This window comes from Danio rerio, chromosome 4, assembly GCF_052040795.2.
Source record: "Danio rerio strain M-AB ecotype USA chromosome 4, GRCz13ab, whole genome shotgun sequence".
Classification (NCBI taxonomy): domain Eukaryota; kingdom Metazoa; phylum Chordata; class Actinopteri; order Cypriniformes; family Danionidae; genus Danio; species Danio rerio.
In genome coordinates, this window is record NC_141024.2 from 60762062 (window position 1) to 60779401 (window position 17340).

General features: G+C 36.5%; 1 protein-coding gene and 1 pseudogene across 2 annotated transcripts; one reads left to right on the forward strand and one right to left on the reverse strand.

Annotated features, from left to right (window-relative positions):
* Positions 1-3: 3 nt before the first annotated feature.
* On the forward strand, positions 4-4424 carry LOC103910729 (uncharacterized). Its single transcript, XM_087250230.2, has 2 exons — positions 4-1013; positions 2044-4424. Exons 1-2 carry the CDS (start codon positions 929-931, stop codon positions 3153-3155), a joined length of 1197 nt encoding a protein of 398 aa, XP_087106356.1. The 5' UTR covers positions 4-928; the 3' UTR covers positions 3156-4424.
* A 4879-nt stretch (positions 4425-9303) lies between these two features.
* LOC147845124 (uncharacterized) lies at positions 9304-11461 on the reverse strand (annotated as a pseudogene). The gene is made up of 4 exons (XR_015484250.2): positions 10875-11461; positions 10614-10837; positions 10306-10517; positions 9304-9414 (listed from the first exon to the last, which is right to left on the reverse strand). The product of XR_015484250.2 is annotated as an uncharacterized LOC147845124, transcript variant X1 (transcript).
* Positions 11462-17340: the final 5879 nt, after the last annotated feature.

Genomic DNA, 17340 nt, shown 5'->3' on the forward strand with positions numbered 1-17340 from the left:
AGCTTCGTTTCCCATAGCAACATCCCCTCCGCTCCAGTGTTGGAATGAGACGCGCGCGCGCACATCAAAGTCATGCAGTATTACATTTATAAACATGATCACTCCATAGACTATTTAAATAATAACCTTGTATTTTATATATTGAATTAAAAATGTATTTAGTAGTTTTATATACGCTATTATCTTTAAGACGAGCTTTATAGCCTACTAAACTGTTACAAAACAAACACTTATTTGTGCATCAGATTCACTGTCAAAAATAAATAACCAATAAATATAAATGCAAGTATATATAAAACAAAGATGTCACTCTGTAAAAAGGTGTTTATTTTAATTAAACAGCCGAACATGCAGAACATACTTGATTTTTACACTGGGAAAAATGTATTAGAAAAAGCCACAATAAAAAAAGCAAACAGCAGTTAACACCAGAAAAAAAACAACGTTTTCATTATTTAAGCATAACAACAAAACTTTTTATATTTTAATGAATTGAAATCATGTGTTGTAGGCATTTTGGTCAGTTTTACTGCATTAATGTAGACTATTTAAAGCTGGACCGACCGACGCAGTTCACATGATGCATGTCGCGTTTGTCTAATTTATTATGCACGCAAAAAATTACTTGTAAACCAAATATGTTGCCGGATTCCTTCATGGGCATGAGAGATAAAGTGCTTATGAAGTGCTTCGTCGGCCTCTGGTCGTTAACCGATGCAGAGCCGACGTTTGTTGAGCTGGAACAATAGAACACACGACCGAACGATCATGCGTATGTTTGGCCGACCATATACCGATGTTAGAATTAAAGGGGCCGACGTGTTGACCTTCGGCCGACGTCGGCCCAACGTATGTGTGCTGTCTGGGAAGTGTCCAAACACAGAGAAAAACTCCTGCTGAAGCGACTGATCTCCACACTGTTATAAAGATGGTGTTTATTAAAGAGGAGAGTGAAGATGTGAAGATTGAAGAAACATTCACAGTCAAACAGGAAGATCTGCAGGAACAAACAGGTTGGTTGGTTCAACTCAGTCATTTTATCCTCATTCAGATATATTTTAATAATAAGAATACTAAATTAAATCCATCTTGCAGCCCTGAGCACATAAGCACTTATTGAAAGACAGGAACGAGTTTCTTTTGTTACTTGTTCTCAGGTCTTTTGTCATTATTTTATGTATTATTAGTCTCCCATTTTCTCTACCTTCTTAAGGTTGTTGCTTTTTTTGTTCTCCTACTGTTTGTAAGGTGTCCTTGAGCACTAAAAACGTCCTTGAGCACTAATGTCGTTTTAAAATTATTATTGAACGAATCCTTATATTTGCGCGTCACTATACAAATTTATCAGGACTTTGATAAAATGAAAATGGAAAGGATTGGAAGGGAATTTGCTGTGCTCTATCATTGATAGGGAAAAGGAGACTCTTTGCTAGGTTTACTTTGTATCCAGAAACATTTCCAAATTCTGAGATTATTGTAAGAGCTTTTGGAATACATGTATCTGGATTTGACAGAAAAAGAAGATCATCCGCATATTATTATTAATATAGTCAGTCGTCGACTGAGGTGGGCCGGTCTAAGGCTTGAAATTCCAGAGCTAAAAAGGAGTCCCACTCCGGCCCTGTTCCCTGTCTGCTTTACACATTTTAGAAAATATTTTGTTGTAATTATGAATATATACAAATAAAAATTCCATTTACAGCTTTCAAATCTGTCTTATTAATATGACCAAAATTACTTTTATGATCAATTATGTAAGAAAGTCTGAAAACTGGACTGACACGGTTTCAATTTACTATAACTTCTATGTTAAGTGGCTTTGACACAATTTACATTGTAAAAACACTAGATAAAGATTAATTGAATTGAATCTGCTTAAATGTGTACACGTTAATGGACCAAACAAAATATGATCTGATTTATTTTACATTTACCATGCATCAAAATTGCAGTGTGTGTAGCCAATGTTTCCAGTGTCTTTTCACTTTTCAGATTTTGATGAGAGTTTTAAGACTTAATGAAAACATGTTTTATTTATTTCAGACCTAATTGAAAAGAATGAGAGGAAAGAGGAGGAACATCATGTCAAAATTGAGGAAAAAACTCATTTACAGACTGATGGTATTTTGAAAAGGGGAGACAAAAATAGTTTCACCTGCACTCAGTGTGGAAAGAGTTATGGAAGTAAAGACTATCTTAAGATTCACATGAGGATCCACACTGGAGAGAAACTATTCACATGCCCTCAGTGTGGGAAGAGTTTTGGAAGAAAAAGGGAACTTAAGATTCACAGGAGGATCCACACTGGAGAAAAACCATACACATGCACTCGGTGTGGGAAGAGTTTTAGCCAATCATCAAACTTAAATCAACACATGAGGATCCACACTGGAGAGAAACCATTCACATGCACTCAGTGTGGAAAGAGTTTTAACCGATCATCATCCCTTAATGAACACATGATGATTCATACCGGAGAGAAACCTTTCACATGCACTCAGTGTGGGAAGAGTTTTGGAAGAAATTTCGATCTTAAGATTCACATGATGATTCACACTGGAGAGAACCCATTCAGATGCACGCATTGTGGGAAGAGTTTTAGCCAATCATCATACCTTAATCAACACATGAGGATCCACACTAGAGAGAACCCATTCACATGCACTCAGTGTGGGAAGAGTTTCCACCGATCATCATCCCTTAATAATCACAAGACGATCCACACTAGAGAGAAACCCTTTACTTGCACCCAGTGTGGAAAAACCTTTAACAACTCATCACACCTTTATGAACACATGCGGATCCACACTGGAGAGAAACCATTCACATGCACTCAGTGTGGGAAGAATTTCAACCAATCATCAAACCTTAATCGACACATGAGGATCCACACTAGAGAGAAACCATTCACATGCACTCAGTGTGGGAAGAATTTCATCTGCTCATCATCCCTTAATCTACACATTATGAGCCACACTGGAGAGAAACTTGCACTTAAGCAGCGGTCACAATGGACTTTTTTCCCCATGGATTTCCATTCATACGCACGGGAATGTGTCAGACCGGAAACCAAGTTTGTGTGTCAAGTTTCGCAGTTCACTGCATTGCAAAGTTCAAGCTTGGTGAACTCTGACCTGCAAAATCGCATCACTTGACTGTGTGAGACCAATCAAAGATCAAAACATGACCTTTATGGACAGAAATGTAAAATATGGACCAATAGCTCGCTTTTTATGTCTAATAATCTTGTTTAATCCCGCCGCTTTCCACAGCGCCAAACAACAGAATTTTGCATGCTCAAACTCTAGTGTGACCGCAGCTGCGGTGTGGGATGAGTTTCAGCAACTCCTCAGACCTTAATAAAGACCCACGCTGGAGATAAACCATTAAATGCACTCCGTGTGGGAAGTTTCAACCGATTAGCAAACCTTAATGAACACATGAAGATCCACACTGGTGTGAAAGAGTATATGTGCTTGAGTGTGAGAAGACTTTTATTTCAAAATTTAAACTGCACCCGACGTTTCACACTGGAGAGACCGTACAAGTGTTCACACTGTGACAAGAGGTTTAATCAGTAACACATCTGAAAACACAAAAGAGTATTCACACTGGAGAGAAACCATACAGATCTGATGAGTGTCTACAGAATTGGACAAAAGTTGCACACATGACATGAATGCAGCAAAACATTTTCTCTGTGCACAATGTTTGAAAAGGCTGAGTGACAGTATACTGTTTTCCAACACTCCCACATTGCAGTAGGTGGGGTTGTAAATGTGTTGCGCTCCTCGCGTTTACCATAAACACAATGCTCGCGACTGAGAGAAGAACAGTTTCATAAACATCTGACAAACAGCATCTCAGCAGCTTAAAATCTCTCTTTGCAAGTGATTGTACAGGTGCGGATACATCTGTACTCCACTCTCCAGTGTATTCATGTAGCTAGTGTTGTTTTGGATGATGTTCTCTGTCTGTCTCCCTGAATGAGTAGCATCACTGGAAAGACACAAATAAATAAAGATGTATTATGAATATTTTATGATTTAGGCAGAGCGACAGGTATTAAGTTTTACAATATTAATACACTTTGATGATCCCAAGACTCCAGATTGGAGTATGTGGTAAATCCTGATTGGATGCCTGCATTACTCATCAATGGGTATATAAAAGTTGTTGTGCTAGGCTGCTAGCTAATCCAGGACGCTGTGGCTACTCAGGAGTCCTCCTGTCAAGACCTGCCATCTCATTAAATCTTTAACCTTAAAATTTTGTTTTGCATTGCTTGTATCATGTAGCTAAACTGTTGTTGTGATTATATCCTAAGTTCTTTATCTTCATTATTATCCCTAGACATTTGCTGGTTGCTTTGATTGATGGTTTTATGAGTTACATTTTATAATAAATAATTTGCATTCAGGCTATTTTGTTGGCTCATCTCTCTTTTATGCTGCGACTCAAACAAGCAGATCATAACACTTTGTGAAATGTGTCCGGTTGTATTTAAGATCTTGTCCTTTCAGTCATGACCATAGGTGAGAGTAGGAACCTTGATTGAGCGGTAAATTGAAAAAATTGCCTTTCATCTCAGCTCGTTCACCACAACAGACAATCACATCAACTGCATTACTGCTGCCACTGCACTGATCCATCTTTTAATCTCACATTCCATTCCTCATGAAAAAACGCAGATACTTAAGCTACATTTGAGTTAAGGACTTTCCTTCAAATTGGAGATGGCCACCTTTTTCCAGTCGAGCACCATAATCTCTGACATAGAGGTGCTGTTTCTTTCCCTGCCATGTCACACTCAGCAGTAAACAGCAGTGGTGGGAGTAACGAATTACAACTACTCATGTTACTGTAATTAAGTACATTTTTGGGGTAATTGTACTTCCATGGGTAGAATTTTAAGCCTTTACTTTTACTTGTACATGAGTACAAATTAAGCTGAGTAATCTACTTTGTAACTTTTAAAATCACAATTCGTTACAGAGTACTGTAAATAAATTAATATTTCAAGCACGCACTGACCAGCATTTCGGTAGCCAATAAAAAAGTTCATCTTAATGGACCAATGAAAAGCCTGGTATATTATTTGAACCGAAAAACAAGTTCAGGCTACTGCAGATTTACGTGAGCTGACCGTCATCATCATACAGTCACAAAGTTATCAATTGACATATGGAGATTTAAGACAGAAGAAATGAGGAAGAAAAAGCAGAGGATGAATGCCCATGGCCACACCCGGAGGAGCTGTTCACCTACAGGTACATAGGGAAGAAAGGGGACAGCTGTGCTGATGCAGTGTGAATAGCTATGTTATCATCTTAAATGCTAATTAAATGTATGCCCAAAACTAGAATATTGCATAAAAGACTATGCAAATAAAGCAGCGTTTCCATCCAACAAGTCAAAGAGAACAAAATCGCCACCTTCTGATTAACTGGAGACAAACATCAAAAGTAAAAACAGAATATGCATCGGTGGGAGCAGCTGCAGGAATATATTATCTTTATTTAATAAATGACTTGCGCCTCAGAAGGCAATCCTGACACGCAGTGAACGCGCGCTGGTGTTTGAAGTCGCGAGACACGGAGTGCAAACACTCTTGACAATTTTGGAGGTCATTAAAATATTAATATAATAACAATACTGAAATGGTTGAGGCGGTTTAAAATGACCAAAACAACACTTTAGATGTTTTACAATGTGCTTAGCCTGCTGTTTTGTCCATTCACACACATTTTCCAAAAATATGCGCATTATAGAGTTTCCATCAACCGTTTTTATGTGCATATCCAAAAAGCGCAGAAATAAGTGGATCAAACCTGCACTCTGCTGTGCCATCTGGCTTACACAGGGTTTCCGTGGGGTCTTAAAAGGTCTAAAATATAAACATCAAAATTTTAGGCCTTAAAAAGCCTTAAATTCGCTGTTCTAGGTCTTAAATATGTTTGCACAGGTCTTATTTTCCGATGTACATGTAACGCTACTCCTAATGCTCATTTAAATAATTTTTTGTTGTTGCTTGGTTTCGTGGTGGTGTAGTTCTTTATTTCACTAGTCTTAATGTAATTTGCGGTATTAAAACTACAAATAAGACCAGCATGCAATAGCTCAGTGCGCGCGGTATATGTGACGTCATTGCCAAGTTTGCGGAGGTTCACTTTGGAAGCGCGCAACATGATTTTGGGTGAAGAGTTCATGCGGAGCCACGTTTGATTTGAGTTGAATATGAGTCACTTTGAAGGGATTTTGTCTGAAACAGTACGACTGTACAGACATCTTAACGATCCGACCATGCGTGATCACCATTGAGATAACCTGGCCAATAATTCTTGGATAGAAATAGTAACAGCCGTGGAAAGGAAGTGTTTTGTTAAAAAGTTTGGAAAAACCTGGTTTTTGTACTGGTTTTTGTTGTAAAGTTTGTTACAACAAAAAAGAGGCCATGGCAAAAGTGGAGACCCAGGTGGTTTTAATATTACAGAATATGTTTTTCCACCATTTGTAGGTTTTACACTGATGTATATTTTTGAAGTTAAAACAATGTAACAAAAATTAACTAACAAATTAAGTCTTTGATAACTGGAAAAGAATATATGAACCTATCGGCTTACAGTATACTGATGCCCAATTTCTAGGCTTTATTGGTGATGATGGACAGGATTGTTGGACCATTATTGCCTTTTCAGCTCATAAGTAGAGGACAGAAACTAGCCAGACAATAATGTGTCAATTGTTGAGTGGGCAAAATAATTAAAAGTTTCTTTTGCTATTATTCTTGCCAGAATAAAAAATATAATTGTAGAGTAACTCATGTTCTGTTGTCATTGATATTTAACTTTAATAGGTAGAACTGTCTGAGATATAAACAAAAGTGAATGATGCATCAAAGTTTGATTTAAAAAATCTTGAATAGTTATAAAACTTTATAATCATTCATTAATTTTCTTTTTGACTTAGCTCCTTTATTAATTTGGGGTCACCACAGCGGAATGAACCGCCAATTCATCCAGCATATGTTTACACAGCGGATGCCCTTCCAGCTGCAACCTGTTCTCATTTACAACAACAGACAATTTAGCTTACCTAATTCACCTAAAATGCATGTGAGCATGAACATGCAAACTCCATAAAGAAATTCCAACTGACCCAGCCGAGGCTCGAACCAGTGACCTTTTTGCCTCGAGTTGAGAGCGCTTCCTACTGCGCCACCCCGTCACCCAACTTTGTAATCATAATAAATTATAAAAGTAATAAAAAATTATAATTTTAAAAATCTTGAACAATATTAATGATATAGTTCCGGAAACCTTCTACTTCTCTGTTCATCCATCTGACTTTACGGTGGGTTTCTTTTGACTGGCCCCTGATGTTTTAAAGAATATCACAATGACGAACGCGTCAAGTATTAAAGCCTCGTCCATTTCATGAGGTGCGCGCACAGTCAGTGGAGGGGTGCAATGTGGAGCCAGGCGAAAGTATAAATCAGCCTCAAAATGTTTGTTTCTTTGGGGTTTTTTTGTTTCTGCACTTCAATAGTGCATCTAACCTGTCTTCAGTACTGTTCAATGTAAATAATTTTATTTTACCAAAAATTTTGTGTTTTTGCATTTTCTATTGCGTGCTTTTGATATTGCAATATAGGTCTTAAATTTAATACTTTATGGTCTTAAAGAGGTCTTAAATTTGACATTATGATATCTGCAGAAACCCTGCTACAAGACTTCATTCTATAATCTGAAAAAAAAAACACATCATGGTAAGAAGACATATAACTTAATTTGTGTGATATTTAATTTATTAATAATATGTTTAGGCACTAGGCAGTGTTGTTCTGTGGTTTCTGACGGTTCAGTTTGTGAATTAGGTAATTATCAAAGTTTCTCCTTAATTTGCAAGTGTTTTTCTAATTAAATCATCTATTGATCGTACAGACAAGAGGCATCATTTGAAATGATAAAAAGTCGATTTTTATTTGTGCATATATCTGTTGTCTTAATACTCAAAATAGCAAAACATTGTTTTTGTAAAATAATCATGGTGCGCAGTGGGTATCGCTATCGCCTCAAAGCAAGAAGTTTGTTGGTTCAAGCCCCGGCTGAGTCAGTGTTTCTGTGTGGAGTTTGCATGTTCTCCCCATGTTGGCGTGGGTTTCCTCTATAGGTGCTCTATAATTATAATCTATAATTAATTCTGTTTACACGGTTTTAAAAGTGTTTATAGTATCTTTAAATGTGTTATGTAAAATGTGTTTTACTGCCTGGATCTTGTCTGACTCTGCATTTATGGATAATTCCACCAATCTCGCCAGCTAAAAAGTCATTTGTAATTTGAGTAGTTTTCATGAAGAGTAATTTGTACAATTACTTGTGTATTTTTTAACACCAGTACTTTTACTTATAATTGAGTACAATTTCAGCAATGTAACAGTACTTGTAATAGAGTACAATTTTTTTGTACTCTTACCACCTCTTATCTTTTTTCTATCTGTATCCCAAAATAATGGAATGTTCTTTTAAGAACTTGGAATTAATCACACTTTAGTTTTTAGTCCAGATAACTGACCATCGCCCATGTACTAGCAAAACCTTGTATCAGTTTTCTACAGACTAATTCAGAGAATGATTTCCTGTCAGGATCAATTACATGACCAGGGAGCTTTCTCGTGCCACAGACATTAATAAAATGAACTTCCATGCTGCTTGCAAGAGACCATTTGAACTTTGTCTACATTATATTGGTCATGGAATAAACTACTTAACGTTGCAATGACATTAAATAGTTAATAAAACATGACTCACCACACAGTGCAAGGCAACCAGTTAACTTTGAATTCTGCTTTTCCCTACACACACTGTCACAGTTGTGGATCTATCTGCTCCTTTATGATGTGTCTGCGTTGGTGTGACTGTTTATTTTATTTAGCATTATGTGTTACTAGCGTGTGTGGGTTTTGTCTCTGTGTTTGTGTGGGAGTTGCGTGTCTGTCAGTTGTTGTTTGTTTTCATGTCATCAGGTAAGCGGTCACATTATCGCACCGCTCAGCTGATAATCAGCGCCCCACAGGTGCAGCGTATCACTGCGCCTATAAATGTTCAGCGTTCCTGTCTCACCCTGTCAGTTTGTTTTTTTTTTTCCCCACGGTCTTCTGTTTCTGTCAGGCCCTCACATTAAAAACAGTTTTCTTGCATTTGGGATTCCACGTCTTCTGATCGTGACACACACATACACACACACACACACACACACACATACAAAGTAATAATTATTTTTGCTGTTTAAGCAATCACCAGAATAAGTCACTGAGACAAGCAAGAAGCCTAATTAAAGACATTTTGCCTCATTCATTCTTTCCCGTTATTTTATCAAATAGGAAGAACTTCTGCCTACTACATTTTCTGCAACCTAAATGAATAAAAGACAAGGAAACCTTATTAAGCAACAAATATCAAGCTTTGTAGTTGAATCTCCAGTTAATAGCTATCATTTTACTTGTGATGTGAACTGTGGTCCCACTTTGTCCTGGCTTATTGTCAAGCAAACTATACTGTGCTAGGTTTCCAAAAGCCCTCTTAGCCTAAAGGAGTAATTGCATGCCCATTTTCCACATGTTCATATGTTTCTTTATTAGGGTTTTAATTTAAAGTTTATAACATATTTTGGTTAAAAATTCTCAATAGAAGTGTAAAAAAAAAACATCCTGTTACCCAGTCAATATCAGCTCGGCAAAATATCAACTCATTTTACTGCAAGGTCCCTTAAAATGCAAATGAGCTGTGCTTGCCCTGCCCTACTCTGCCTGGTATAATGAGTACCAATGTTTACTTTAGCTGTGTTTGGCCACATTTAGTGATAAAACTTGCCAACGAGCACATTATTAGGAAAGGACGTTTGCAAAGATGCATAAAAAAAATACTAACTTTTGCTGTGGTTGAAGCTGTATCAGGAAGAATTCCCATGAACAGAGTCAGATAATACTTTTAAAGATTGAACAAATACCACTGAGTGGATTTTCTTTTGAAGGGTGGTTGTGTTCACAAACTGCCAACACACACTGATGTTCAAACAACATAAAGTTTGGTTTGCATCTAATGACTACTTTAAAATAGTGATTGACATTAACACTGCTCCTGAACACTGGCCACTTAAACAGTTAAACAAGTTAAGAACAACTTAATGTTTGTTGGCAATGACCTGATAACCCAGATAAATCCAATTTGCCTGAAGTCAAATTCATCTGAGATCAAATTCATTAATAGTGTGGATTAAGGTTTACCACTGAAAAACAAAACTTACCTTTTCTTCTCTTCTTCACACATGGCCCCTCCTGACTCAAAGACTGGGAGATGGTAGAAGCAGCAGGTAGAGGACAAGAAGGTGGAAGGGAAAGATCAGTGGTCATAGGAGATAGAGAAGAGACAGAGGTGGCAGAAGGGGCTGGTGTTGTCCTTTTCTTTTTTTCTGTGTCGCAAAGACTTGGCAAAAGCATGGCAGTGGAGGTGGAGGAGGAGAAGAGTATGAAGGAAGAACAAAAGTAGAGGAGGAAGGAGAGAGAGAAGTTGGAGAGTGTGGGGAAGAGAGGGGAACCAAGTTGAGTGTAAATAAAGTTTCGGACTCCTTTGTGTCTGATTGCTCCATGGTTAAGCTCTCCGGCCACGGAGCGTTGTGGCTCTCTGGCTGCTCCACCGTGTGGCTTTCCGGCTGCTCCACCGTGAGGCACTCCAGCTGCTCCACAGTGTGGCTCTTCGAATGCTCCACAATGGAACAGTTGCTCTGCTCCTGACTGGGCTGTTGTGCTGCTCAGATTTGGGGATGTCATTGTAAATTTATTTAAATAAAAAATATATATATATATTATTTTGGAACAAAAATCTTGCTCTTACCCTTAGTTAGGATAAATTCATAGGCCCTTTGCATCTTCTCCAAAAAATTTTTGTGATAGGATTGGGTTGCAGATGGGTTATGATGTCTGCAACCCACTTATTTGATTTTTTTTTTCTTGTTTGCCTATGAATAAAATGGGCTTGTAACCCACTGCCTCAAGTTTCCGCACCTGAAATGAACAAAAGCAGTTACTACACATTAGTTAAACTCACTGAAATATTAGATCCATAAGTACTGTATTAAGCACTTTTTTAAAGGTAATTTAATGGAGTACAATGTAAGAAAATGAGCCTTAGTCTGTTTTGTAAAGATGATTTGAGAAAAAGCATTACCACAGCTGGTATTTTATACCTTATATATTAAAGCTATAAAAAGGCCACAGGTACTCTTTCAGTTTCTAACATTGCCAACATGACTGACACATTATGTGACAGAGAACACAACTTATTGTTTCTATTTAACACAATTTAAAGATAAAAATAGAGTCTTACTTAAATAAACGTATAAAGGCCACATCACACTGGTACACAGCAAATTCATTGGTGTTAAATTTCAAGTTTTGTGGTAATTCAGAGTAAAGTGTTAAAATTCTAGAGTTAGATAAAGGTAAAATAACCCTCTCGGCGTTAGAAGCTGATTTGCCTCCTTGTCACACAGAGTAACATGTATCTACCTTTGTAGAAAACCCTTGTATTTGAGAAACTAATCAGAGCGTCTGAAATCTCACCACACCCTCATTCACCTGGCCCTTGAATTAGTCAATTAGTTTAGTCCACTAGACAGAGCGAATGACCACAAATAAGTGAATTCAGACACCTGCTGTTGAACACCTGCTGTTAACAAGCTCAATCACTGAAGGAATAAGAAATTGAAGGAAGAAATAAAACTACAGACACAGCCTCACACCAAACCAACTGAATTAAAACAGAGAATTAAACAACTCCATTAAATAATAGCATAAGCAGCTTCACTGATTACAGTTTGACTTCATTTCTGTAAGAATATTTGACAATGAACAGAGGTTTATATTTTTTTTATTAAAAATATTTCATTTGACCTCACCATCATAGAGATCAGAGGCTGCTTATTTGAGCTCTTGAAGCTTTACTCTTATATCCTAATGTTTCTGACTGCTATAGTTGTGTTTCTAAAACTCATTAGCTATAGCAAGAAAGGTCAAGAGAAACTATACTGTTTATGCTTAATTGTTATAGATTTAATTTCCGTTGTTTATTAAGTTGATTCATAAAAATATGCAAATATAGTTGTATTAAATCTGCATGGGACAATACTACTGGTAGTCTGCTGCTCTTCATAGAAAATTCAACAATCAATTAGGATGCAATTAATAATTAACCTGTCATGCACTAAACATTCAAGCTCTTTATGACACACAGGCATCAAGAATCAGGACATGAACCTCAACCGTGGTTGCTAAAAAAAAAAAGCTGCATAGTTCATGCCGCAATGCATGCTGGGTGCCAGCATAGTACAAAGCTCCCAGCATGCATTGCAGCAAGAATAAATTATGCAGCTTTATGTTCTTACAATCTCTTTCTTTTCCTTTATTTTGTGTTGTTTTTGGGAGGTGATATTTCAGTAGTGTTTTTTTTAACTTGATTTTTATTTTTTTGTTTGTGACCATCATTGAGATTCAAAGACTAATTATTGATGTCTGGGTGTTTTTGAGTTCTGCCATAGATCAAACATTCTCATTGTAAATATTGGTTTTGTTTTATTGGAGCTTACAACAAGCAGGAAAGGAAGGCTATGTTATCATTAATAATCTCTTCAGACTGACACTTTAATTTTCTTTCAGCTTTCCATGCTGTATGTATTAGTAGTGTAATTAACACTATATATAGCAGCCAAAATAAAAGACATTTATAGTAAGAAGTTGAAGAGCCTGACTAAAGCAGACTCTGTCCTCCATCATGGTGACTTCAAATGAACAACAGAAATTTCATTAAGAGCTTTTGTTCACATGACAGAAATAAAGTCACAGGTCAGTAATAGGTGAAGCTCCATAAGTTGTTTATTTGATGAGTTTTTTTTTAAAAGATGTTGAAAAATAACATTTTTTATTGTGTAATTTGTTTTATTTTTATTGATTATTATTTTATTTAGAGTTTTTTTTTCTCAGTTGATTTCATCTTTGGTTTTGGCTTGTGTTTTTCTGTCCTTCAGTGATTCTGCTTGTTAACAGTTGTTCATCAACAATTCTCAATCCTCCTTTAATTAGACACTTAATTGTCTCATTAACTTCATCACTGTCTGAGTGTTCAGCCCTCTGTAGTGAGGACACTAGTTAGGATTTTGCTGTGGAATTTAAGGCTTACGTGTGTTCGAATGAAAAATACAGACTATGGGATTTGTTTTTAACAGAAATATTCTGGAAACTGAATTTAGGAATCTAAAATGTTGAAAATAGCAGATTACTGGCAACCACTGCTGCCAGTATTTTGACATACATTTAACAGATATTTTACACAATAGGAGTTTGCTAATTAACACTCTGGGTGTTAAAAAATTTAACACTTTCAAAAATGTTATTTTAACACTTATAGTGGTTCCCATATAAACATTGAGGGAGTGTTAATTTTAACTCTCAGGTAGTTAAATCTACCAAATCTAAAATTTGCAGTGTGAGATCGATAAAAAATACAGACTGTTGAATGTGCTTTTAACAGAAATATTCTGTAAACTGAATTTATGAATGTTAAAAACAGCAGACTACTGGCAACCACAGCTGCTGGTATTTTTCCGTAAAATCTAAAAATGAAAAAAAAGAAAGAAAAACAGCAAAATGGTTTTTGTGTCACCATTGTGGAGGATAATAGTGTCTCTGTTTAAGTCCAAGATGAACTGAGAAAATCTGATGTTATGCTGCATCTTATTTTGTTTAAAGGTAACTGTGTAGTTACTAATGCAGTCAAAATCTGTTTGCTAATTGCAATCACACATGAAAACATTATTGCATCTAAAGACTTTACATTTTTGTGCACTAAGCTATGATTTCGTAAAATAAACAATGTGTTAGTTCATGAAATATGATTAATTTTTGTAAATTTATACAGTTATATAAAACTTCCATGTTTTTCACAGAAAGATTCTGGCAACCACAGCTGCTGGTATTTTTTCGGAAATTTAACAGATATTTTACACAATAAGAGTTTGCTAATTAACACTCTCTTGCTGTTGACAATGTTAACACTTTCAAAAGTGTTATTTTTAACACTTATAGTGGTTCCCATATAAACTCTGAGGGAGTGTTAATTTTAACTCCAAGGTAGTTAAATCTACTATCTAAAATTTGCAGTGTAGACATTCACAAAAGCATATATAAGATACTCTGTGACAAAACCTTTTTTAACACAGTAAAGCAATCACATACTGTCCATTTTTGCTACTTTTGGCCTTAGAAGATAATTGTTTGTACATTAATCACAAATGGATAAGACACACTGTAACTTCAAACTCATTTGTGTTAATTCCAGGTGCTGTGAAATGTTATGTACAAGCTGCAGAGGCAATCAGGTGTGATTACAGTGCCATATATCTGATCCAGTCCTCCAGCATCTTTTTTGCTTCAAATTAAAGTCTTTTACACCAAAATCATTATGAAGTTAGTCTTTTGTTGCTAATAATTGATTTAAAATATCTGAAATATAACTAATTCTATTATATAGCTTTATCTCTTAACCAGGAGAAGGAGGGAAAATGCACTCTCTCACTCAATGCAGTTGAATCAATGCGCAAAAAACACAACATATTTAAGGTTACCAAGACACATATCGCAACAAGAGAGATCTGTTATGGTACAGGCACAAATCATAATTTTAATCAGAAACTTCTACAGCACAGCAGCTTCTAGATGTACCCACTCTGTCTAAGGTAGGCTCATATATATATATATATATATATATATATATATATATATATTAGGGATGTGCGGAGCAGCCGGTATTTGTATTTGTATTTGTTGAGGGGGGAAAAGTATTTGTATTTGTATTCGAGTAAAATTCAAAATGGCGCAAAAATAAATATTTTTTCTATAACACTTCTAATTTACATTATAGTGAAAGTATTGTTTAATTATACCCATTATATAAATTATAGACATGCAAGATTGGCTGTTGTTTTTGAACATGTGACAAGAAATGTCATTGAAAAGAAAATAATATAGAAGCCATTATCTCACCCATGGTTAAACCAACAACTAATAAAATACCATTGTGAATATTATGAACCCCACCACCACCGTTCTTGTTGAAGGACACTGAATAGACAGAATAAAAACAAATAATACTTCAAAAAACTGTTCTTCTTCTGAAAGAACTTCTTTCCAATGCACAGAATTCCAAAAACTAATATTAACTAAATAAATCTAAATAAAACCCTGCCTGGGGGATCTGGCAGAACAAAAGTATTCTATATAATACTAAAAGATACAGCCCTGCTATTGTCATCTGCCTGCCACAAAACAGACACAAAGTATGTTTGTTTTTTTATGTTTGAAACTGACTTGCTGAGGCAGAATATGGCTGTGTTGATGGTTTGGTGCTTGTGGAGGATTTAGCAGAACATAGCTGTGCTGATTGAGGGGATTGATGCTTGTGGGGGGTTCACAGACAGTATCAGGAGAGGATGCTTTTAGTGCATGTGATAATACATTACATAGAAGGTTGCGCAGTGGCACAGTGAGTACCACTGTCGCCTCACAGCAAGAAGGTTGCTGGTTCGAGCCATGACTGGGTTCTCCCCATGTTGGCGTGGGTTTCCTCCGGGTGCTCCGGTTTCCCCCACAGTCCAAACACATGCAATACAGGTGAATTGGGTAAGCTAAATTGTCCCTATTGTGTGTGTGTGAAAGAGAGTGTATGGATGTTTCCCAGTGCTGGGTAGCAGCTGGAAGGGCAGCCACTGCGTAAAACATATGCTGGATAAATTGGTGGTTCATTCCACTGTGGCAACCCCAGATTGATAAAGGGACTTAGCCGAAAAGAAATGAATGATTATGCATAGGAGATGTTGACAGATGTTTAATATCTCTGCCGATTTCACTTTTGCACACATTATAACGTTACAGTATCAGTTTGTTTTATCTGCAGCACCACTGACTGTACAATTCTTCCACAAAGAACATGTTTTTTTTGACTGGTGGAGGACCAAGAAATGGCTCAGAAGCAGTCTCACTCTTTTTCTATTCGGGTGCCCAAATGTATTTGAGGAGTTTCAAGTTAATAAAAAGTGACGGGAAGCTATGCTAAGGTTAACTAGCCTATAGCATATATCTCGCTGTCTGCAAAAGACAGTAATGTAGACGTACCGTATAACTCCCATAAGTGCATACTATTCGACACAACAGCACAAGCATCATTTTAACCTTTATAAACGAACATTAATGTTACTCTGTCAACAGTCTATTGTCTAAATTACCGCGCTAACAGAGCTAACGTTGCGTAAACAGAGCACCCGGTTGCAAACTTCCCGATCCCGATCAAACTCCGCTACAAGTTTATAAACTGCATCTGGAACCCAATTAAGGTACAAAAATCTATTTAACAAAAATAGTGATGCAGATAAGAATTTTTTTCGCTCAGCCGAGCCTTCTCTGTCTGTATCTGTGGAGAAGATTGTGCCAGACACCTCCGCCCCGCCCTCCGACTGAGCGTCTCACTCGCTCGCTCGCTCTCTCTCTCTCTCGCTCGCTCTCTCTCTCTCTCTCTCTCACTCACTCACTCACGCGGGCATGCACTGTGGTCTCATGAGGAAACGCTGCTTTTTGATATAGTGTTTTTCTTGCTCCCGAATACAAATAATTTTTCAAGTATTTGTTCGAAATAAGTATTCGTAAAAACACGCTATTCGTGCCTTTCCGAATACCGTATTCGGGTTCGGCTCCACCCTTAATATATATATATATATATATATATATATATATATATATATATATATATATATATATATATATATATATATATATACATACATATATATAGCAGCTGGGCATAGTTAATCTGAAAGCAAATTGGGCTGCAGTCACACTAGAGTTTGTGCTTGCAAAATTCCTTCGTACAGCGCTGCAAAAAAGGGTGGGATAAAACAATATAATTAGACGATACTAAAAGCGACTGATTGCTCCATATAGCTCATGTTTTGATCTTCTATTGGTCTCTTGCACTCACGTGATGCGATTTCAAGCTTTGGTCTTAGGTCCGTGTATCATCCGTTCATTTGATTATTCCTTTTATTACGGAAAACGAAACATCAGAAAAACGATGAATATTTCGTTTTTCTGTTTATTCTGTAGGCAGAAAAAACGGAAACTCATCTGTTATTCTGCTTATTAACTTAAAACGAAATATTAAAACAAACACAAAACCAAAACGAAATAATGAGTCAAAAAATGGTCCGTGTACGTTTTGTTCATTTGTTTTCCATTTT